Here is a 24,998-nt window from a genome sequence, read left to right as displayed (position 1 = left end):
TGATGCTGGGAGAGGAGTGGCCAGAGCTTTCCCTAGGGGTTGCCTGCCACCCTGAGCCAGCATTCTCCCCAGGCACCCCATTTTAGAGGAGGGATTTCTTCTCTAAAATGAAGAAAAGAGGGGAATTCACCAGAAAGGTACTGACATTTATAATGGAAAACGGTCTGATTCTATTTCTCAACTTCACGCGCCAGGTACTTGCTCGTTTATGAGAAAGTAGTGTCCGTTTACATTTACTTCTGTTAATGAACTAACTCCCTGTCTGGTTGGCCCCAGAAAAGTTTAGAAGCAGAAGCAGCCAGTATTCATAAAAAGATGTTTTCCCTTTTTAAGATTTGAGTTTTTGTATTTGTGGTTTTTAATTTTTAATTTTGGCAAAAACTAGCATGCTCTTTTGTAGACGTTTCTCTAAAAGTGGTAGAAACTAAAATTGTCATTACCTCAAGCTAACCATCTATTTATTCTAGCCAAGTCAGATGGCTTCACTGCTTTTCTGAATTTGCCACTGATGAGGGAGGGCAGGGTGGTGGAACTGAGAGACATGGAATGTGGGTTATAAGCACATCTTGGGGAGATTTACTTAGACTGGGACTTTTTCCTCCAAGAAACTTTGAAGCCATTACACGTATGGAGTTGCACACTTGCCTCAGACAAATGCCGTTTTAATTTTCAAGTAAAATTGTACCTGACCTTCATTCCCCCACCCCCACCCCCCATGTAAACTGCCCACTTTTCCACCGGAGCCAAATCCTGCTTTACAGTGTTCCTTGTACTGACTCCTCTCCCAGAGGCATGAGTCAGGCCAGCCCCGGGAGGCTTTGTTAGGCAAGCAGGGCGCTGGCGTGACCTCAGGGACAGCCAGATGGCCCCTAGATGTTGGCTTTGTACATCTGCTGGGCTTCACATAGCAGGAGTCTGGGCTGGAAAGAGAATGAAGCACTGTGCACAGTTTTGGAAAGGAATATAACAGACTCAGCGTTTTAAAAAAGATCGTCATTTATTTAGCAATAAGGAAGGAGAGACCTCCTTAGCCAGGAGTTGGATGACCACCATTCCCCAGTTCCTTAACCCATCTAATTGTAGACTTTCTTTTACATCAATGTACAACCAAAGAATTGCTTTGCAGTGAGAGGCAGAGTTGGAGGTAAGGGTGACTGTACCTCAGGTAGGGGGAAAGATCTCACATCACAGGGGAGGTGAGAGATGATTTTACTGTTATATGCTGGCAAATTTTAGAAAGGCTCGTTCAAAAAGTACTGATAACATTTGAAAGGAGTCAAGTTTTCGCCCAATAAAATATTAAGAACTTACTTTGCTGAGACTAACATTTGGACTCTAATCACTGAAGGGGTTGATGTGTTTCATGAAGTCACTGTTGTTTTTACTGCCAACAGTAATAGTGCTTGAGAGCTTACTGCATACTAATTGCTGCTTAGGACACTTCACAAGCATTTACCATATTAATTTTTATAGCAGCCATATACAATGTAGTACCGTTATCTTCATTTTACAAATAAGGAAATCAAGATAGAGAGAGGTTAAGTACCAAAGTCACACAGCTAGGAAGTGTCCAAGCTTGGCTCTGACCCCAAGAGGTCAGCTTCCATAGCCCAACAGCTAACCACTCTGTGTGGCTGCCCATAAGACTACAGTGCAGGTTGTTCACTGCAGCCATGCATGAGGGAGACAGCTGAGCACGAACTCGGGGAAATGCAAGGAGTCCTAATTCTTCCAATTCTGTTTTGGTCCCAAAGGGCTCCATAGTTGTGGGAATTGATTATGACTGCCGGGAGAGGATGGTGTACTGGACAGACGTCGCTGGACGGACAATTAGCCGAGCCAGTCTGGAGCTGGGAGCAGAGCCCGAGATAATCATTAACTCAGGTCAGCAGCTTCACCCAGAACACACTTCGCATTTCATTTGATTCTACTAAGTCCAAATTATTTGCCTGTTTGATGCCAAAGCCTCCCCTCTATTTTTATCCAACAGGAGAGGTTAAGTCCTATGCAAATTACTTTCAGCTTCTCTATAAACAAACACATTCATACATAAGGTGATTCTTACTGTGAGCCCTTTCTGTTGAGAAATAGGGCTCTCAGTCGGAAGGAGTCACAGTAAGAATTCAGGATGTGGCCACAGTTGACGCTGCCTGGCCCCAGCACTGTGGATGGCTGATGCCATCAGGCTGGTAGGTCTGTTAGTCTAGAGGAAACTACAGGTTGCAGGAAAAGTAAAAAAGGCTCTGTTTCTCCATTAACCTGATTCTTCCAACTTACAAACTCCCAGGACTTTCTTTTTAAACTGTTCATAGATCTCTGCTTCAAGTTCACCTTCATCCCTGCCAAGTGCTCTTGTCCTGACTTTGTTTAATTTCCAGGTCTGATAAGCCCCGAAGGACTTGCCATTGACCACTTTCGTAGAACGATGTACTGGACGGACAGTGGCCTGGATAAGATAGAGAGGGCCAACCTGGATGGCTCTGAACGCAGGGCCCTCTTCCACACAGACCTGGTGAACCCCCGAGCTATCACCGTGGATCCGATCCGAGGGTCAGCTGGCCTTCCCTAATTCTCCATTACCTGTAGATCCTGACTGGAAGCCCTTGGATTTAAATGAAGTGTGGGAAGGGTCAGAATACGAGCAAAATAGCTCAAACACATTAATTTCACAGTATTTATTAGGGATCTACTTGTGTTGGGCACTGTTCTACTTTGGATCAGATGATCAGGCAAAGCCTGAGGTAACAAATGGGAATAAAGTGAGTCTCCTTCGGCAACACATTAGGAAGTCATATGAAAACCACAGTAAGGTTTGTCCATTAAATGAGGACAGTAACCAAAAGTCCCACAGCAGGCATTTTATTTCTCTGGCCTCACTTTCATTGTAGCAAGTCAAGAGAAAAATGTTCTTTTTCCGTGATAATTGCTAAGGTCATCAACTGGGACATATAACTTCGTCACTGTTTCAGTATTTGTTAGAACCAGGGAGGATTTCTATAATGTGAAAAATTCGTGCCATATTTAATGGGGATTCTATCAAATGAAATTCCAGAGAAAACCCTTCAATCTGTAAAGAAAACCTTCAACTTTAAATTTCAGTGATATGTTTTTGACTCAGACATACTTAGTGAAAAGCCTCAAAGACGATCTTGAAATTTGAGTTCTATACTTTGAGGAAAGTCTATCTTTATTTATTCCATTTATCCATAGAAACTTGTACTGGACAGATTGGAATCGAGAAGCTCCTAAAATTGAAACATCATCTTTAGATGGACAAAACAGAAGAATTCTGGTGAATACAGACATTGGACTACCCAATGGTTTAACCTTTGACCCCTTCTCTAAACTGCTGTGCTGGGCAGATGCAGGTAATACTACTGATAGAATGGATGCAAATACAGAACACTTCCTTACAGTGGGTGCCAGCATTCCAACACATTTTATAAAACCAAAGCCCAGCTTCTAGATCTTTGGGGTTAAATTTATAACAGTACGGCACATAATCTACTCCCATTGTGGTGTGTAAACTTTTGAAGACATGTTGTAATGATATTTATAATGAACTTCTTAGGGTTTTGGGGGATGTGTATGTGAATTAGGCAGTTGAGGGCTAGTACTACATCCAACTCATTTTTGTCCTGCGTGCCACTTCCCCACATGAGCATTTGGTATACTTTTTATTTATTTTAATCATTTTATTTATTTTATTTTTTAAAGGAGGGTGCAGCTCACAGTGGCCCATGTGGGGATCAAACCAGCAACCTTGGTGTTATTAGCACCACGCTCTAACCAACTGAGCTATCAGCTGAGCTAACCGGCCACCCTTTGGCATACTTTTTAAATTAAAAAGTATTATCCACTCTTGGAATTGACAAATTTAGATAAATGAACAAGAGGTTATTTTTTTTTGGTTTTTTTTTTAACATATTACAAACATTTATAAATATCTGTCACTTTGACAGTCAGTATGCTATTAAGCTGAGGACATTCTTTGAAAAGAGAAGCGGCAGGATGGCTTCTTTCAGGAATCAATTTGGGTTGCCAATACCCAGGTTAACTTTGTGTGGGTGATTTCATTATTAGCACAACTGAAAAGATTATGTATGTCTAGTTATACCAGTACACTAAAGAATATGAAAAAGGCCATTCTTAAAGAATTTATAATCTAATGAAAGGTACATAGGTCACTATTATAAAGCAGTTGTCCAAAGCAATTCATTTTTTAATAGAATTTGAAATTTAAATCAGGATTCCATGAGAAATGTGAAACTTTGAAATTCTTAACTTGTTTAGCTATTGCAAAATTTACAAGATTGGTTTCCTTTACATTGAAATATATGAGCCATGTTACTACTTCAGTTACTTTTATTCCTACCTAGAAACTAATACAGTCTTTTTAAAAAATTTAAGGATTTTAGTTAAAAGGCAACCTTGGCTATTATATATTGCTTACAAAGAGCAAGTACTTATCCAGATATTATGTATAAAACAACTTATGAGCTAATACTTGAAATTATATCAATTATAAAAAAGCTTACCTCTAATGCCCTACTTTGGGAGAAACTTGGCCATATTTGTTTAAATGCAATATCTCTTCCAAAAAAGGACTGAGTTTAAACTATTAAAAACTAGAATACTATTCAACAAACTAAAGACTGGTAATAGAACAGGAAATTTTAGTTTCTAATTTGTGTCACTGCAATGGGAATAAAAATATCTATTTCCTCTTCTACCTTTCTTTCCTTTCAGAAGGAATCTACCTGCCACTATTATTTTTTTGCAAGGAGGTCTTTTTCCATGGTATGAAAGGATCTTATTTTCCCTCTTTGATGTTTTAAAAGGAACAAAAAAACTGGAATGTACACAACCTGATGGAATTGGACGGCACGTCATTCAGAACAACCTCAACTACCCCTTCAGCATCGTTAGCTATGCAGATCACTTCTACCACACGGACTGGAGGAGGTGAGCATGACGTACTCTGGACGGGCCTGAGAAGGGAAACTGTTCTGGCGGACACGCCAGTTGTCTTACTAAATGTCAATAAGTGACTTTAGTAATTAAGCTCTCTACTCAAGTTTTCATTTCATTGTCTCATTAGCAGATAATACCATTCAAATGTTACTGCTCTTAAAATCATACTTTCACATCACCCAGAAATTTAATGCTATTGCTCATAGGTAGCCTAAAAGGGGCAGAGCTATTAGGTAATAAACTATCCAAAAAAGAAAAGCGTTCATCTAAATCTGATCTTCAGAGAATAAGAATACCTAAAGTGGCACCAGGAGGTATATTAGTTATATGATTTTAATGATGTTGTGGACATATTGGTTGTCCACCTGGAAAAATGAAAAATACTATAATTTAGACAGTTCTCCAAGGAGGAACTGGGGAACATTAAACAATATGTATGATGTTTAAGCCCTTCTACCCTATTCCCTGTAATTTTGATTTAATTGGTCTGGCAGGAGGCCCAGGCATCAGTATTTTAATAGATCCTCAGGTGATTCCAACACACAGCTAGGGTTGAGAACCACTGATTTGGACTAGTGGTTCTCAAACTTCAATGTGGCATAAAGAATCACTCCGAGGGTTTGTTAAGACATACTGCTGGCTCCTGTCCCAGAATCTGATTCAGTAGGTCTGAGGTACGGCCCAAGAATTTGCATTTTCCTAAGTTCCTAGATGATGCGGGTCTGAGGACCACTGATACAGACAAATCTCCTGAATCTAAGTGAGTCAAGAACTCGTTGTATTTTAAAAATGTGTTCTAGAAGGCTAGCAGAGATTTTTCTCTACTGTAACTGACCTTTTCTATCCAACCTTAAAGCCCATGAATTCACTCTTCCTTTCTGTTACCAGGGATGGTGTTATATCAGTAAATAGGAACAGTGGCCAGTTTACTGATGAGTACCTTCCTGAGCAGCGGTCTCATCTCTACGGGATCACAGCAGTCTACCCCTACTGCCCAACAGGTAAATGAACACGCTCAGGCTGTTCCTTTGGATCAGCAGGGGAGAGCAGGCTGTATCTGGTAACTGATTACCCTTGACCCAGATACTGGCTGCTGCCACTGACGTCGCCACCAGCAAGAGCCACCTAGAGCTTGAAAAAGTAATGGTCAACACATGGGGGTGACCAGTCTTTACTACCTTAAATCTACGTAGCTTAACTAAACACAAAAAAAGTCAGTCCATTAGGACACTTCCCTCTAAAAGACTTGCTGTTGCAGCTCAGTTATAAAATACTCATCCACTGTCCCCTCACCCCACCTTCCCTCACAGGAAGAAAGTAAATATGGCATCGTGAAGGACTTGGAGTTCACAATCAAATCTGAACCCTAAAGAACATTTACTGCAAACAAAAGTCGAAGAAAATGAAAACGGAAATTGGCCATTAGAAGTTCCTGGACATATAAGATGAAAATTTTCAGTGCAAAAAGACTAAGTATATTTTGTGAAAAGTTTATACCTCAATCTTTACTACTGTATTTTTTTAAAAAAGTTATTACCAAGTTTTAAAAAGCTAATAGAATTTTAATTGTTGCTTATTAAAGCAACTTTTTATAAAACATTTATAGCATATTTACAAGGTCAAATTCATTCAACTAAGAACCAAATATGCTGAGACCTTAAATCTGACTTTTGCTATGGGTTCTTTTTGGCCAAGAAATTAAAGCACAGGTGAGCAGTATAAAAAATACAATCTTAAAATCCTGACACAGTTAAGAGGCTATGCAGAACTGATGGGAAAGAACCAACTTATTTATAGTTTCCCAGCAAAAGTTCTAAGATTTTTTTTTACCTCTGCATCAGTGCATTTCTATTTATATTAAAAGGTGCTACAATGTTTCAATTTGTATTTTCTGATCCTGTAAATCCTCTATAGAATTACCCACAGAAATTACATTTATAAATACCAAAGCTGTATAAGTTCTCAAATTTTTTAGATTACTCCAATAAAATATTTTAAAGTCTTCCTATGACTTTGAGGATCTGTATTGTTTCTAGAACCAAGTTGGGGTTTGGCATGTACCTCAATGACAAAGGAAGTAGATTAACATAAACATAACACAGTCAAAAACCAATCCACTTTCCCAAACTTTATTAAAGAAAAAGCAATGATGATAAATCTCTAGAACATAGTCAATTTTCTAGGATTCTTCCCTCGAAAATGTGACATTTGATTTCCAAACACATGCCAGAGCATACATGGTTCCCAATTGTACTAAGTAGGTAAGAGGCTGAAATCCTAAAATGTTCATCTTCCAACCTTCCCCAGTCTGTGGTCTGTCTTTGGATCGGCAATAATTGCCTGAACAGCTACTATGGCTTCATTAATTTTTGTCTGTAACTCTCTGAGCTCTTCTATGTGCAGCAATCGCAGAATTTGAGCAGCTTCATTAAGAACTGCATCTGTTTTATAAGAAATACTGCATTAATCAATAACTTGTATTTAAGACCATTTACTTACTCATTTCCCCCAAATATTCACCAAATTGTTTAACTATGAATTAAAACAAAATCACTTACCTCCTGTGTCAAAACCAAGAATATGCTTGTCTAAAGCAACAGGCAAGCCCTTTAAAAAAATGGATAAAATGAGAGTGTAGTTAAGAATCACATCCTTCTCTAAGCTTTCTCTAAGCTGAAACTGAAAAGCAGCTACCTATTGTTATTTTAACCCTTTTACCCACAAAAAGGGACTGAGAATTTTCTCTTTAACTCTGCATTTTGATGTTTTTTTCTTACTATAACCAATTAGGAAAGGTCTTTAAATGTGGTGGGAAGCTAGTTCCATAACCCATCCCATCCTTTAAGACCAGGCATATAAAATAACAGCTTCTTTTGCTGCAGTGCTCTGTCATTGCTCATATGGAAGGAGGGTCGAGCAAGGCTGCTGCCATCCCATTTTAGCTACAGTGAGCAGCAGTGTACAAGGAAAATGGACTACAACTTCCCTCAAGCAAGGTTATTTCTGAGCCCATTAATTTGTCTTTGCAAACTGCACAAATCTAAAACATACATTTTTCAGCCAGCATGATGTTTACCACATTATCTATATATAATTTAACTTTCAATAGTTCATTTTGAAGTTTCTTTGAAATAGTCTCAAAATGAACAGGAGAATCTAAACCCTTTAGCCTACCAGTCAGCACCTACACACAGATATAACATAGATGGTGACTATGATGCCAAACTATGAGTTCACAATAATTATCAAATAAAAATAAGGACAGGCAGCCTAGACTTTGATTATACTATATAAAATCATTACCACTAAAAAAGTCACTATGCTTTCAATACTACAAATGCTAAGTTGTCACTACTCAATTCTTGCCTAATCTATTAATGAAAATCTACCTAGCCTCCATCTACTTTGAAGTAGCTAATAATAAACACCATATGTAAGTGAAGAAACAAACGGGTATGAAAATTCAGTAAGCAAAACTGGAGTACAATTGTACTGAGTGGTTTTCTGTCAGTCTGGTACCGGAGGCTCCGTTTTCCCTTTGTCTGCCAACAGACTGCCAAGGGATGGCCACTGCTGAAGATGACCACAGGCCCAAATGCTGGTTATGACCAGTTACAGTTATTCAACTGTAAAAACTTTCTCCACTGTATTAATATATAGCATGGTATCTTTTGAGATGACACTAAAACTAAGATTCATTTGGAGCACTGAAAATAAAACTAAATTTTATTTTGCAAACAAGAGCAAAGAGATTTGTCTATGCCCTTATTTGCACTGCCTTCCAAATCAAAGGCATAGTTTTAATGAGTGAATGATTTTATTATGTCAGAACAATTTACTGTCTGTTCTATAGTGTGGGAGAAATAAGCTGATTTTTAATCCAGTTTCCAGTGGACTGATTCATACATAATACGCCAATAAGAATCTTTAAAAGAAACACTGTCTTTCAGAGGGGACTATACTTTCCTGGCATTAATAAGCTTTAACACTGCTGGGCCTTGCTAAAGATGGGGTCAGAGGACAAATGACATTGGGGGAGGCAAAAAAGGTGGCTGTACCAGAAGCATTCGCTGGAACATCTATACAGTAGGAGGGAGCATTATCAGATACCTGCTGCTGCTAACCTCTGAGGACAGTCTCTGTACTGCCCCACAGTCAATGAGACTTTAGGGCCATTTGGATTTCTGCTACAGTTCATCTAAAAATATCCCAGAATTATTAAGGGAAAGATAGTTGTGTAGTTATCTCAGCCTACAAAACAGGACTGAAAGATGATGGTTTCAGTCACCTACAGGCTGAACCTTACCCTCTCACATTCCCTCTAGCCCCGCGCTTCACTTGGGCCAATCAACTACTCATGTAGACCCTTGTGTCCCTCACCATAAGAGCACAGGCTCTTGAATCAGACTGCCTGAGCTCAACCACTTGTCAACTAGGTGACCTTAGGCAAGTCACTTATGTTTTATGCTAGGAAAATAGAAAGGACAAAATGAGAAGAGATTTCTCTGAAGAAACAAAAGAGCGAGGATAGAATTTAAGTACAACAAAAACAAAATTAGTAACAGAGAACGTGAATCCTGTTTTCCAGCAATTAAGTCAAAATAACCCAGAAATTTCACAAGGGCAAATTCTTTTAAATAAACTTCAACTGGGCACATGCAGTGGTTTTTATTGGTAAACTGTAGATGTGTTACTCGTAGCTTCTCTAAGGTATGAAGTGAGATAAACAACTTCTTTTTTCACTCAAAAATGACTGGATACAATTAACTTAGGAACCAAATTCAATCCCCTTCAAGACTCTGGGAAGTTTGAACATAGAATGGATAGCTTAAGCAGATACGTGTAAAGTTTAAACTTAGGCCAATGCCAGAAGATACTTTCATTAACAATTAACTTAGAATTTATGAAAAAAACAATAACAAAAAAAACACCACACACACACACACACATACCTCTTTTGTTTGATTTGCTTTAGCAACTGCATCCTGTGTCAGGCGCTCCTGGACCAAAATGCGAATTGCCTAAGAAACCCAAAAATACTGTTTTTTATTAATAGTTTTCACTGGTTGTTTGTCATCTTTTCTTCTCCGAATCTAGAGAACAAGAATGTCCAATTTGATGAAGTTAGAATTACCGAGTTCATTAACAAACGCCTCAATAAATTAAAAATAAAAAAACTGCTATTGTAATAACAGTTCTCACTTTTAATATTTAATAATGCGGAATGATGCTCACAACAATTAAAAACTTTTTTGCATAGATAATTCATGTGTGGTAAAAAAAAAATTTAAATAAAAAAGGATACATGGTAAAAGGTAGGTCTCTTTCCTACAAACCTGTCATCCCTCCAGAAGACAATCATTATCAGTACCTTGTATATCCTCACCAGGACTCTATAAAATTACAAACATGCTCAGGCGTATACGTGCGTCTGCGCAAGCCATCTTTGACACAAAGGGGGAGGATATCATACACTGTCCTTGCTTTTTTTTACTTCATTATAGTCAAGTGGTTTTAGATCTTTCATAGAACACACTTTTTTAAATCATCAAGGAATTTTATTTTGGCAAACACAAGTGCCTGCGTGCACCTGCACAAACTCAAAAAATAGGATTTTTTAAAATGGAATTTTAATTAATGGATAACAACTACAACTCAAAATAAGTGTGACAACTTGCAAAAACATTATTTTTAATAATAAAAACAAACCAAATGCTACATCTGAAAAGGATAATTAAACCAATCTTAAACAGTGATTGTAAATGTAAACAGTTTGGTTGCCAAACAGTTAATATACTGATTCTTGCACTTGGCAAACCTATGAAGATGTTTTCCATATGGTTATGTATTGGTTGAATGTTTCTTAAAATAACTCAAAGGACAATCATACAGCTAGGATTAGAATTTTATAAAGCTTTTGCTTATAGCCGATTTTTACTTTTCCCGTTTAGGTGTTTCAAGTCTAACGAAAAGTACCCCAAAATGCCAACATTGTCTGTTTCTCCTCTCAGTTTATGATTAAAGCTGACATGAATACTGTAGAACTGTTCCGAAGTAATTTACATAATTGCCTGAGTAAGGAACAAGCCTTTGGAAGAGCTAAATTTCACTAAAAACAACTTTTTGTCTCTTGGCATCCAATCTGAGTTGAGAATACAGAAGTTAACATTCAGATTCAGCATGCAGACTTACAATAATCTAGGAATAGAAGTCTTTCCCTTACTACAACTGCCAATTTAATACAGACAATTCTAAAAAGTAGAAAAAAATTCTGGCTTAATCTCTTGTGGGTAGAGTGAAATTTAATTATTCAATTTACTGCAAAGTAGTTTAAAAGTAATCTACATGCACAATAGGTGTAGTCAAAAGCTCTTTAATTTTTCATAAAATCAATAATAATTTCTAAGTCTGCTATCTTAAGTACCATTCTTCTCCCCCTAGCCCCATTGGACTACCACAATTACTTGGCATAAATCCTCTGAAGTGGGAATGTATTTTTCTTCTCAGAAATAAGAGACCTCTTTCAGACCACTGGGTTCCCTGAAGTGGAGGTATGATCTAAGTGGCCTATCTAGGGTGGGTGACTTGGAAGACAGAAACATTCCTTCCTCTAAGAGATTTTGGAGTATGTATTTGTGACCAAATTCACCATTACTAATTGGGCACTTTCCATTACCTTAATGGATATAGACCATGAATCTTTAAAAGGACTGATTAAACATAAGTGGGGTGATACAAGAAAAGAATGGACCATAAAAGAATGACTAAATAATTTAGAAATTATTTAATCAGAGTGCCTAGATTAAAATCCTGGGTCTACAATTTTCTGTGTCATCTCGGACATTATTTAAGTCTCAGTCTCTTCATATACACATTAGCATCCATCTCTAGGATTGTTTGGAGGATTTAATGAGATCATCTTTGCAAAACGATTTAAGCACAATGGCAGGCACACAATAAACACTGATAATAGATAATCTAAAACAGATGAAATCTGCCTTATGTTCCACATTCCTCCACATTTTAGTCACTCAACCATACACTTAAATATCTAACATAATTTTTTTTAAACTATACACAGTCAAGAATCAAGAATATGAAGCTGACCTTAAGCATTACCAGGTAATCATCATGACGCTGAATCTGAAGAAGGTTAGCCAAAGCCATTACACCAGCCTTAAAATCAGGATTACTTACTATAAAAGATTAAAAATGGAAACTTAACAGCTCTGCAAACATGTAATTAGACACATATATAAACACATAAACTTACAAAAAACATTGTAAATTTTTTCAGTAACAAATTTTTAAAACTGTTGCTGACAAGAGCAGTGCAGAGATATTGCAACCAGGTAAACTGATGAGATCAATGGTTTTCCTATTAACCAGCCAAACTGAACAATCCAATAAATGACTAAATTAACTCACATTAGGTTTGTCCTATAACTTTTTCTGCAAGGCCAACTTATGCAGCACTTTTAATTAACATTTCTTCCCAAAACTATTAATTTTAATACACAGATCCCTTTGATGGCCAGTTTTCCCAAAATCTTTTCTCTAAGCAGCAGCTCTCCAGTGTCCAAGCAGCTTATTAACTCAAAAGGATAACTCATAAATTATAGGTCACAATGAATCAGTGAAAGAATATTTAACATAATCTAAGTAATTAGAATCTTCATACTTTTAAAAGGAGAATTACTAAAAGACATACGGGAATTAAAATAATAGTCAATTTTACTTTCTCATAGTGTCACATTAGATTGGAAAAAACATGTTGTGTACCCAAGAAGGCAATCACCACCATGATTAAATACAAATTGAATCTTCCACATTACTATAAGAAGATCAAAGAACAGCATTTTAACACTCAGATATTCAACTACAAGAAGAGGGAGAAAGTACATTGAACTGATCATAAAAAACATCACAGAAAATAAAATATCCACACGGATGCTGCCTACATGAAGCATTCTTAATTTACTAAAACAAAGTAAACTCAGACCTCATTCTAGGAAGTAAAAAACATTTAAGGAACCAATAATGTTAGTCATTTTAATGCGTTTACATATAGTGATTATCCTAAGGGTGGATACGTTCCAAGACCGCCAGTGGATAGAACTGAACCCAAGGTATACTATGTTTTCTTACCTTTTCAATGAAAAGAAACACCCTTTACGGCTTCTTCTTGGCATGTCCGAATTGCCAGCGTCACTACTCTTGCATTTGAGGCCATTAAGTAAAATAAGGGTAACCTGAACATAGGCACTGAGATACTGCGACAGTAGATCTGATAACTCAGGTGGCGACTAAAGTGACAAAGCTGGACAACGTGGCTACGCTTAACAAAGGGATGATTCACGTCCCAGGCAGGATGGCGCAAGGTTTCATCATGCTACTCAGAACCATGTGCAATTTAAAATAAATTATTTATTTCTGGAATTGTCCATTTAGTATTTTCATACAGCAGTTGACGGCTGGTAACTGAAAGCATGAAAAATGAAACTGTGGATAAGGGGGTCTACTGTACTTACCATCCAAATTAATCAATGGCTCTGCATTTTTAGCTGCATTGTCAGCATTTTTTGTATTATCAGGTACCAGGTCCTTGTATTTTTCAGCTGTAAAAACAGACAAAAATACAATTTGTAGAACTGCAACTTAAGGTAAAACATTGTTTATTCACCAAATTTAACTGATCCAAACTGGCTATAAGCATAAGACAACTCATCCAACCAAAATTATTTTTCACTATTAAAAAAAACTAACAAAGACAATGCTATTATAGCTTTTTGATTAAGCTGAAATGATTTCTGAATACAGGACACAAATATCTTTTCCTAAACATCTGTAAAAGTAATACATTTCAAACACTATCTAAATGTTAGGAGAGAAAGTGCTATTACAGGTTCCTCTGAAACTTGGCAGGGGTAGAGGAATGGGAGGAGGATAAGTATAAATTACATGAGATTAAACACAAGCTCACTGAAACATTTTTACCCAAATCTTATAAAAGCAGTACATAGAATCCAAAAACCTTGCTTTCTAAAAGAAAGAAAAAAATCAGCATTTCAAATAATACACCATAATGTACAAACCTAAACTTATTTCATGGAGACTTGAAATTCAGAATTTCAAAGGTAGATTTTATAACTTACTTGAAAAATACTTAATAATACTTTATAAAAAAGACTTTACAAGTAAAAATACTTACTAATTGACTAAGCTTAATGCCCAAAATGCCATCTTTGGCATAGTGCTTATATGATTTGCTAATGACAAGAAGGAAAATAAAATAAGAATCCATATATCCACACTGATTTAAATAAACAAATTGGAAAGAAGGGGAAATCTCCTCCTTAAGGTAGAAAGCCACTAAGTAAAGGTATTAAGAATGATGGAATTAGAAAAAAAAACCTTTGGGCAATCATCATCAACATAATAATGGACTCTGCAGAGACTCTTCAAATGGATGCCAAAGCTAGGAGGAAAGTCTGAGGAGCAAAAGCATATTGACATCATCTCAAAGTATCTCCTAACAATATACGGATTTATTCGAAGGGGAAATAGTAACTTTAGAGTGGAGGAACCTTAAGCTTAATTGATCAGAGTTAACAACCATGACCAGTAATCGGATATATCACTAACACATGCATCCTGATATGATGCACTTAAAAGAGCATAACATCACTTCCATGTAATTCTTAACAAAAATACAAACCCTAAATCTGATCATGTGGAAACATCAGACAAATCGAAACTGAGGAGCATTTTACAAAATAAATGTCAGTATCATGAAGCACAAATAAAGACTGCGGAACTTTTCCAGATTACAGGAGACTAAAGAGACATAACGACACTAAAGAGACATAACAACCGAATGCAACACATGATTGAGGATTGCCTTTTTTTTTTTTGGCTATCAATATCATTACTGTAAAATGCAAATCACAGATAAGAGTATTGAATCAAAGTTAATTTCCTGATTTTGATAACTGTACTAGGGTTATGTACATTTAGGGAATGTGCATTAAAGTACATAAGGGTAAAAGAGAATAACCTACAACTTAGTAACAACTGGTTTAGAAAAAAACTGCATTATGTGTATTATATATAAAGATAAGGCAAATGAATTAAAATGTTAATATTTGCAGAATCTGGGTATGTGAAAATTCTTTGTACTATTCTCACAACTTTTCTGTAAATCTGAAATTATGTCAAAAAAGTTAAAGGAAAAAAATTTAAGTCAGATTTTAATCACTTTAATTGACAAACTAGCAAAACACTTTAAAAATATTAAAGCACAAATAATAAAAATTCACAATGGTCTCATTAAATAAGAATAAAAATTTTAAATAACTTAAAAGTATGCAACATATTAATGTAAAACCACAAAAGAACAGCACCTTCTACTGATTACAGTATTACTACCTTACCCCTTTCCCCAAAAAACTGTTCTTTTTTAAGATTATACAAAAACTTGTTTTCTAGTTTGGACTTTTAATATATTTTTGGTATCATTTACCTTTCAACTATAATTCACCTGAAATTTCAAATAAAATTCAACTATAATTTTCAAAAAATATACTTTCAGATACAAATTCAGTCTATTTTATTAATTTAAAAAATACCATGCTATTAATGAGAAATAATTGTACTTAAGAGTTACAGTCAACTATAGGGATATGTGACTATAGGCACCTACAGTTCTTCGTACCAAGGTAACCTAAGTTGAAGTATTATAAAAATGGGGTAAATGGAACAAATAAAGGTAAAATAGAAATAAATTGAGATGCATCTACAATTTTATTTGGGAATAGCTGAAAAACTTCCAAAAAGCTGGAGAATACTTTGTTGCAAATTTACTAACATAGTTTACCACCTCAAACCAGAATACTTTGCTAACAGTCCTAAAAATCAACTAATGCTACCAAAGCTTATGATTACAACATTTATTTTTATTTTTTTTCCGGTTTTTAGCAGTATAGTTTTTTTGTTTTGTTTTTTAATTTACTGGGGTGACAATTGTTAGTGAAGTTACATAGATTTCAGGTGTACAATTCTGTATTACATCATCTATAAATCCCATTGTGTGTTCACCACCCAGAGACAGTTCTCCTTCCATCACCATATATTTGATCCCCCTTACCGTCATCTCCCACCCCCCACCCCCCTTACCCTCTGACAACATTTATTTTCTAAAGGAGTATTTTCTTTTTAAACTAAAATTCAAAGTTAAAAAAAAAAAGTCTTGGAGCTTTTCTTCAAGTTTCTGCCATAAGGCTTCTGAAATTTAAGTCTGAAGCTGGTTGATGCTTCATATCAGAATAGGTGAACATTCATATACTGTATTTGCCAAACACTTATTAAAGCTGATAAACTCATCTATTATACGTCAGGAACTGTGCAGAAAGAATCATGACCCCCTCAAGATGCTCTTTTCCCAATCCCTATAACCTATGAATACTACTTATGTGGCAAAAGGGACTTAGTCACTTTGCAGATGTGATTAAAGACCTTGAAATGGGGGATTATCCTGGATTATCCAGGTGGGCCCAATGTAATCACAGTGTCCTTATAAAAAGGGAGGCAGGAAGATCATAGTCAAAGATGTGACAGTGGAAACCGGCACACAGGGACTGGAAGATGCTATGCTGTTAGATTTGAAGATAAAGAGGCCAGAGCCAAGGAATGCAGGCAACCTCCAGAAGGAAGAAAGACAAAGAAATGGATTTTCCCCTAGATCCTCCAAAAACAACAAGCCCTGCTGACAATTTGACTTAAATCCAGTAAGACAGATGCTGGACTTCTGACCTCCAGAACTGTAAGATAATAAATTGTGTTTTAAGTCACTGAGTTTGTGGTAATTTGTTACAGCAGCAATAGAATCTAAGAGGTACCACATAGGAAATAAAGCTGAGTGTAAGCTTACAATTTAGTGGGGTTAAATAACATATACATAAGCAAAATGGACAGTGGTGAATAACTTAAAAGATATAGAGTTAAAAGCTATGAAAGCAGGGAAGGAAATATTGCTGCTAGATGGCATTTGTGCTGGATCTTACAAGGATGTCCAAGATTTACATGTGTGGAGATAGAATGAAACGGCGTTATCAAAGGAAAAATGCAAGCCAAGATATCAAGGGGAAGGGAAAAGAGATGTAAACAGGAACCAGCATTATTCTAGTTTGGCTGGGATATCAAGTATGTGAATACTGGCCAGACACCAGATATCAAAGGCCTTGAATACCTGTCTCTAAGGAGTCCGGAGTTCCTTTTGTAGTAAATGGAAAAGAAATGATGCTTCTGAATATATGAAGGTGTTTTCTGGAAACAAAGTGTAGCATTCTAAAACCGATTTATGTTTCAAAAAGTTAGCTTGACGGATCATGCAGATGATGCTAATAAGAGGCTAGTAAGAAAGATATAATAATCTCAGCAGTAAGCGGCAAGAAACTGAATTGGGGCATTAGTATTGAGAAAGGACAAAAAAAGATAGGACAGACATGGGAAAAGATGGATAGGGACCGGATGGGAGGAAAAGGGAGAAGTCAAAGAGCAAAAAGGTTTCAAAGGCAAATGATTAAGAGAACTGGAACTGACAGTCCCATAAAAGAGAACATAAAACACAGAGATAAGATAATCGTATCTTGCATTTAGATGTTGGCAGGCCTTTCCAAATGAAATGGTCTAATGAGAGGAAATGCGAGTTAATTGCAAAACTTTTTTTTTTACTAGATACTAATGTTTAAAAACTTCCAATAAGTATCTGAAACAAAACATTAAATGTAAGTAATAAATATATTTTGGCCTATAGTGTATATTGGCATCAGACGTATGTTTCAGTCTCTTGTGAAATTACCTGCTGCAACCAACATTCTGAACTAGTATCAATTCTGGGACACTAACAACAATGAAAGATGGCAAATATTACTTTGTGAAAAAGACATTCAATTAGCCTTCTCCAGAAGACATCACTTCCAAATTCTAGGGAAAAAACAAATCTAAATACCAGTGAAAGACAGTGTTTTTTTAACTTCTTATGATAATAAAGACTCTAATTTTAGAAAATTCTTTCCCAGACAGTTTGGGAGTCGGGGAGAGAGTGCTAGACACAGAAGAATGGTTACAAAAAAAGTAAGTATTTAAATAGATGCTGGAAAGGGACATGAGGATATATAAAACTTAAAATGAACCAAAAGTAAAGTAACATAAGACAAAGAAATACAAACTGTTAAGTTCCCTACATTTTTACACTGCTTTCCCACCTTTCCTCTCCCTCTCTTTAAAACACACATTCCCCAAAAACATACCGTTATCTCCATATTCAAGTCTAACAGCTAAACCAAGAAGCCAGTCAATTGCTTCTTGTCTCTCTTGAATCTTGAAAGGACAATTAACATCTCTGAGATACTGTGAGAGAAAAAAAAAAAATTCAGTTTCATTATTACTGTAAGTCACAGAATCAAAAAATGGTAGAGTTGAAAGACACCTTAGTTTGGATCTCAAAGAATTTCTTGTAACATTTATATAGTATTACTAAACTTTTGATACAATTATATAACCCAAAGGAAGGAAACATTTAAGTGCATCATCTGAAGTATTTCTATCTTGCTTTTTGAAATTTTTCTTTCGCAGGTTCCAGGTAGAGCACCACTGATCTAGAACAACTTCCTCATTTTATAGATGAGAAAACTCAGGCCAAGAGAGGTTAACACTTGCCAACGGTTATACAACTTAGATCTGGGACCTGACTCTAAACTTTCAGATTCCAGGTCTCAATACAGAGACCAATTAAATAAAAAGGACTCTAAAAAAGGAGGATACAAAAATAAACCAATTATTAGCTAAACTTAGCTTTCATATTACGGAAATACTACTGAACAGAGTAAGCCATATAACATACATGTACAATATAACCAAGCATTTTTAATAAACGGCAGAAGCCATACATCCAAATTAGTATTATCCTTCAAATGAGTCTCTTAATAGCTTAAAACCTAATTCCAGCAATAATACTATAATATTATTCAAAACTTCTGGAACTCCCATTTGGAAATCCTGTTGGGGATATTTAAACAGCACTTTTTAGCCATAACCATTTTCTAACAAATTTTATCCTCTTACTTTAAAAAACAAACAAACAACAAAAAACACCTTATTTGCAAGATTTGGTCATGACCTAAAAAGTAAATCTACCTTCAAAATATTAAAAATTGTCAATATTAAGAATATTCAAAAGATGTTTCATGATCTGAAAGTAATTCTGAAAGAAGTTCCAAATATGCTATAAGCAATCACACCATTCCAAAGATACCAACTTGAAGGATAGTATCTGTTTGGATGTGTAAGTTCCAATATCTCTAAGTTATCCTACTTTACTGTTACTTCTGTGTGTTTTTTCACCAGAAAGTTTTAACACAGCAGTCCATTATCCATGGGGGATACCTCCCAAGACCCTCAGTGGATGTCTGAAACCTCGTAGTACCAAACCCCATGCATAGGTTTTTTCCTATACATACATACCTATGATACAGTTTAATTTATTAGGTATAATAAGAGATTAACAATAACTAATAATAAGATAGAACAATTATTATATAATATACTGTAATAAAAGTTATGTGAATGTACTTAAGTCTCTCTTATTCTTAAATCTTATACTGTATGCACCCTTTTCCTATTGATGATGTGAGATGATACAATGCCTATGAGATGAAGTGAGATGAATGATGGCATTGTGATATAGCTTTAGACTATCACTGACCTTCTGTCAATAAGGGTTATCCGAACACCAGCACTGTGATACTAGGACAGCTCATCTGATAACCAAGACGGCTAATAAGTGACTAACAGGTGGGCTGTAGTTGGGGGGGTGGGAGTGTATATAGCATGGATATGCTGGACAAAGGAAAGATTCACCTCCAGGGTGGGATAGGGTGGGACATCGTGAGATTTCACCATGACAGTTAGAATAGTTCGCAATTTAAAACTAATAAATTGTTTATTTCTAGAATTTTCCATTTAATATTTTTGGAGTGGTTGACTACGGATAACTGAAACCTCGAAAAGCAAAACTGCAGATGGGGGGGGGGGGGCTACTGTATTCTTCAAATACCGTTCTACACGTAGAACTTTATATGTATAGTCTTGTACACATGAATGGGCCATAAGACATGATATTAAACAGACATAAAATCCTAATAATGTATTTCAAAATTTTAAGAAGCATATACAAATTTTCAAAAATACTTTTTAAGAGCAAAGGAAAATCTAGTAGTGGCAATAACAGTAGTAGAGGCCGTGGAAGTAATAAGCATATAGCATTTGCTGTGGGCCAGGCACCTCTGTGAACAGGAATATGGTGTAGCTGTATCACTGATTAACAACACACACCACCCCAAGGTAAGTACCACTGTTATCCCCATTTATTGAGAACACTGAGACACAGAAAGGTTAATAACCTTGCCCACAATGATAGAGCTAGTGTGTAACTTATACAATCCCCTAATTCATAAAATTTCTGATTCCAAGAAGAAAGTTAGGTACTTAATCCTTTTACACCAGCAAATGAAAAATTTAGTCTTTTTCTTATTTTTAAAGGAAAACATCGTATTCATCAAAGTAATATAGCCAATGAAAACATTTAAGTAATGATACTGTAAAATGTGACTTTGATTCTAATTTGGAAACAATTCTTTCTGCACAAGTGATATTAAACTAAGTCAATGTAAAAATTATTCTAGCCAAAAAAATAAGACATACATACAGGGCATTTTAGGATTATTTCTATCATACACAACAAGGGACATGCGTGTACGGTTAATATAAGCATAAACAATACATAATCTTAGTTTTCAAGCATATCAGTATCTTATTTTAATATAAATGTATTATTGCTACATTTTTAGTCTAATGTAAAAATTCTTATTTTGGCAATTTTTACCATTTACAGAATACATGTCATTGTTTATTTAAGAAACTTCACCGTGTTAAGACAATACTATTTCTATCTAATACAATTTACTCTAAAAACAAAAGAAACTTAAATCCTAAAATCCAGCTCTTCTAACACTGATCTTTATTTTTATTTTAAAAGAAAAAATTTTAAGCTTGTCTATCTTCATATAATTTTTAGAAAAGCTCTCTGCACTTTTATTTTACTAATTCATTACCTTTTCAAAGAACTTGGGCCAGTCACTGCTGTGTATGTTTCTTAAATTACCTCTGTCTTCAATCTTGTAGTGTCTGATTTTCTGGTCTTCAAGCCAAACAATAAAGTTTCTAAATTCTGTTTCATCTGCAACAAAAATACCATATAAATCACTAGAAGCACTAGATAAAACACTTTCTTTGCCACAAATAAATGGTCTTGTAGAATTTATTTAAACTCCCAAATAATAATCGAGCTGCTTGAAATAGGATTTGAAAGTGCGGACTTTGTATTAACGGATTAAAATTGTTCCGTTCATATCCTGGCCTAAATTCAAATTCTGGTTCCAGACAGTTAGTGGTTGTGTAAACTTGGGCTAATCACCTCAATTTTCTGTGCCCGTTTCTTGAGTTACAAAATGGGGGTAATAACAGGACTTACGTCACAGGGTTGTTATGAAGAGGAAATGAAATAAATAAGAATAAAAACAATGTCTGGCACATAGTTTTGCTACTATTATTCCAGTTCCTTTGAAGGGGGCACAGGGACAAGGCAAGGTTAAATGTGTATCAAAGGAATAATAAAGTACAAAAATTAAATGACAATAAATAAAGAAGATACTAGTGTCATTTACTGTTATAGCACATTGAGTACATGAGAAAGTACATCTTGTTTAACTTAATCCTTCCACACCCTTGTGAGGTCGGTAATAGCCCCCTTTCACAGATGAGAAAAATTGAAGCTCAAAGATTCAAATCCAGACCTTAAGCTCTACTGCCACTGACCCTTTTTTGTTAAATAAAAGGCAAACTTGAAAAACAAGATTCTATAAATTGATATGCTTCTACAGATCAGCAAAACATTGTTATCCTGCTTAGAAATTATTTTCAATTTCAAAATTCAAGCTGGAATTTCAAATTCAAGCTTCCATTATGAAGTTCTGAAAATTGATTGTTCTGAGTATCCCAGGCTGTAGTTGATCACTTTCAAACTTACTAGTCTACCACAGGCTAAAACACTTTGGAAGGAAATAAGCAGCGGTGGTCCCTGGTTAAGTAACAGTGGGTAGCAATGTTAATACTTTTAAAAACTTTTAAATGCTGTAAAATCCCAAATACCTTTGTATTTACAATTCAACCACCATCTTCATCTCCTACCAACGTTTTTGCACAACCCGTACAACGTAATTAGCCCGTTACTATAGCATTTACTCCAACCATGTCGGTTCGGGGCTTCATTATGTACTGTCTTGATCTCAAACTACTGGGGGTGGGTTCCGACTGCCTCCCGTCCCCTCCCTCACCCATTAGTTCCTGGCGGGCAGTAAACTAGTATTCAAATTACTCAGCATCTTCCTCAGGTTCCAGCTCTGTGCTAGCCCACAGCAGGTGCTCAAGGTATCGCCCAATTACTCGGGACACCATGGAGTTGAAGGACCAAGGTAGAAAGCGAATACTTTTCCTCCAGTGTGCTGGGGGGGGAGGGGGGGTGAAGGATGGATGCTTGGAGTTAGCAAGTACACAAAGTGGCGACGCTGAGGCAGGCGGGGTTCAGCGGGCTCCGAAGGCCGAGCGTGTCAGGGCCTAAGGAGAGGGAAGGCGGAGAGCAGAGGTGCTACCTAGGTGGCCGGGAGGAGACCGGCCCGGGGGCCTCGGGGAGACAAGGCCGCGGTGGGTCGGGGTAGGAAGCCCGGGTGGGGGCGCTGAGAGCGGCCGTCAGCGGCGTCCGTGGCGCGCAGCTGGCGGGCCGCCACCTCACCTTTGTAGTTAAAGCCAGTAGGGTTGTGGTAGTCGAGGGCCGTCAGCTTGCGTCGGAACATAGTCCCCGCTTCTCGCTCTGGTTCCCCGGGCTTGGGCCGGGAGAGGAGAGGCGGAGGAGGTGCGGGTGGCGCAGGCACCAGGCGACACGGCGAGAACGCGGGCAGGCGCCTGGACGCTCCGAAATGACGGCGGCCTTCGCCAATCGTGACTTAGGAACGGTGGCCGCTGGCGAATACCCACCAATCGCGGCTCTGGCTGGGGAGGCGGGGCCACGTCGGGGCACGTCGACGCTCAAATAAACTTTATTGTCAGCTTCCTAGTTGTACAATAGGCAGAAAGCTGCTGAGAAGCCTGTTTCCTCTTGTTTTCCTCGCCTTGGTGATCGAGCCTGACGAGAATAGTATATATAGAATTTCTGCTATCGGCCATACTTTCCATTGGATCATAGAGTTACTCTTGGTACTTTCAGTGTATTCATTCATTCATGCATGCATGCATGGATGCATTCATTTTATTCCTCCTATGTACCCTATTTCCCCAAGGTAAGATCTAGCCCGACCATCAGCTCTAATGCGTCTTTTGGAGCAAAAATTAATATGAGGCCGGGTCTTATATTATAGTAAAATAAGACCGAGTCTTATATTACTTTTTGCTCCAAAAGGCTCATTAGAGCTGATGGTCTGACTAGGTCTTATTTTGGGGGAAATATGGTAATACAGAGGATGCCAAAAAATGTATGCACATTTTAAGAAAGGGAAACTATTAAAATTGTAATAATATACGACTATACTGATAACAAATGATGAATACGTCACATCTGACTTCTGCAATTACAAGAGGTGCTCAAAGTGGTTACCATCAGTGTCCAGACACTTGATTGCAGAGAACTATTGCTTGAGCAACATTGACCAAAGTGCCCACTTGTATACATTATTTTTGACCCCCCTGTAGATGCTCTTGTAACACAACTAATACAAAGACTTTTGGCAAGGTCTCAAACTAGTTGGGAGTCATCCACAGGTAAATACCCAATTGTAATACTATGTGATAGTTACAGACATCACCACCAGCCACAAGAATCTCTGAAGCCAGAAACTGGGAGTCGTCTTTTACTCCCTGTCACACTCAGTCACAGCATTCAGTAGGTCATTGTTCAGTAGGTCATTGGTTCCTGCTCTTCTGTCTCTCATGCCTCTTTCAAATCCCTCACCTCAGCCCAACTCCACTGATGCTATACCTCAAATCAGGCCCTCATCACTTTTCTTTATCTGATTTCTTACAGCCAGTCTGGCTCCAGTTCATTCCCCCACACAGCAACAATAGTGATTTTCTAAAATAAAAACCTGTCCATAACTTTTTAATGCTTAGTATCTTTTAGTGATTCTACTCATTAAATCCCCATTGCCTTATAGAAATAATCAAAACTTCTTATTGTATTTAAGACCCTTCCTGATCCAGTCCCTACTGCTTTCACACACTGGAGAGATGGCAGTGAGCAGAACAGACCAGACCTCTACTCTACTTTCAGTTTAAAAGGCTAATGAGGGACCCACACAATAAACAGATACACAGGTATGAACTATGGCTTGAAGATGGTGAGAAGTTCACCATGTAGTTAAAAGGACAATTTATTTTGAGGGAAAAGGATGTACAAAGGCAAAGAGTGAGCAGTAGTAAGGTCCAGAGGGGCAAGAGTTTATGGAGGTTAGAAGGAATGACAACTGATGGGACTGTAGACAGAGGCAGGATCCTGATCAAGAAAGGCCTTGCAAGCCATGCTATGGGGAGCTATTGAAGTTCTTGGGGATAAGCCAGCTCTATATGTTTCATTTCACTTCAACAGATTATAATTAAAAACTTTTAGAATTTGTGGGGCATACAAAGGAGTAAGATAGTTTCAGGAAGTATAATAGCAAAAATAGACATGTAAATGCTTATAGTCTAGAGTTAGATAGTGATAAATTATGAGAAGTACAAAATATGCTGAAAAGTCAGAATATACCTTTACTGTGAGTCAAACTATTTCTTCCAATTAAGATGCTTACAGAGTGAATCAAAAAAACAAGCTTCAAGAGTGTCTTGCCTCAAACAAAATTTGATCAAAGCTGCAGCTA

At 36.9% G+C, this 24,998-nt stretch overlaps 2 protein-coding genes across 2 annotated transcripts in view; one reads left to right on the top strand and one right to left on the bottom strand.

Annotated features, from left to right (window-relative positions):
- The window catches only part of NID2 (nidogen 2), a 60,790-nt gene extending 53,812 nt beyond the window's left edge, over nt 1–6,978 (top strand). The window contains exons 16-21 of the mRNA XM_019725694.3: nt 1,755–1,884; nt 2,379–2,550; nt 3,211–3,368; nt 4,842–4,965; nt 5,863–5,975; nt 6,285–6,978. Coding sequence (XP_019581253.3) covers nt 1,755–1,884; nt 2,379–2,550; nt 3,211–3,368; nt 4,842–4,965; nt 5,863–5,975; nt 6,285–6,295 — 708 coding nt within the window. The 3' untranslated portion in view covers nt 6,296–6,978. The remainder of the gene's footprint in view (nt 1–1,754; nt 1,885–2,378; nt 2,551–3,210; nt 3,369–4,841; nt 4,966–5,862; nt 5,976–6,284) is intronic.
- Nucleotides 6,979–7,087: 109 nt separating this feature from the next.
- RTRAF (RNA transcription, translation and transport factor) lies at nt 7,088–23,069 on the bottom strand. The gene is made up of 8 exons (XM_019725696.3): nt 22,883–23,069; nt 21,147–21,271; nt 18,285–18,384; nt 13,506–13,592; nt 12,082–12,170; nt 9,927–9,995; nt 7,533–7,581; nt 7,088–7,415 (listed from the first exon to the last, which is right to left on the bottom strand). The coding sequence occupies exons 1-8, from the start codon at nt 22,941–22,943 to the stop codon at nt 7,261–7,263; spliced, it is 735 nt and encodes a 244-aa protein (XP_019581255.1). The 5' UTR covers nt 22,944–23,069; the 3' UTR covers nt 7,088–7,260.
- Between the last annotated feature and the right edge of the window lie 1,929 nt (nt 23,070–24,998).

Source organism: Rhinolophus sinicus, chromosome 3, assembly GCF_057876585.1.
Source record: "Rhinolophus sinicus isolate RSI-liver-muscle chromosome 3, RSI-T2T, whole genome shotgun sequence".
Lineage (NCBI taxonomy): Eukaryota > Metazoa > Chordata > Mammalia > Chiroptera > Rhinolophidae > Rhinolophus > Rhinolophus sinicus.
The sequence above is the reverse complement of the archived record's forward strand: the minus strand, read 5'-3'. Positions and strand labels throughout refer to the sequence as shown.

Excerpts from the sequence above, each read along its gene's own strand:
- RTRAF (XM_019725696.3), bottom strand. The coding sequence starts at position 22,943 with ATGTTCCGACGCAAGCTGACGGCCCTCGACTACCACAACCCTACTGGC. Across the intron at positions 18,385-21,146 it reads GGCCCAAGTTCTTTGAAAAG|TATCTCAGAGATGTTAATTG; the intron begins GTAATGAATTAG and ends TTTCTCTCACAG. Across the intron at positions 7,416-7,532 it reads TCTTGGTTTTGACACAGGAG|ATGCAGTTCTTAATGAAGCT; the intron begins GTAAGTGATTTT and ends CTTATAAAACAG.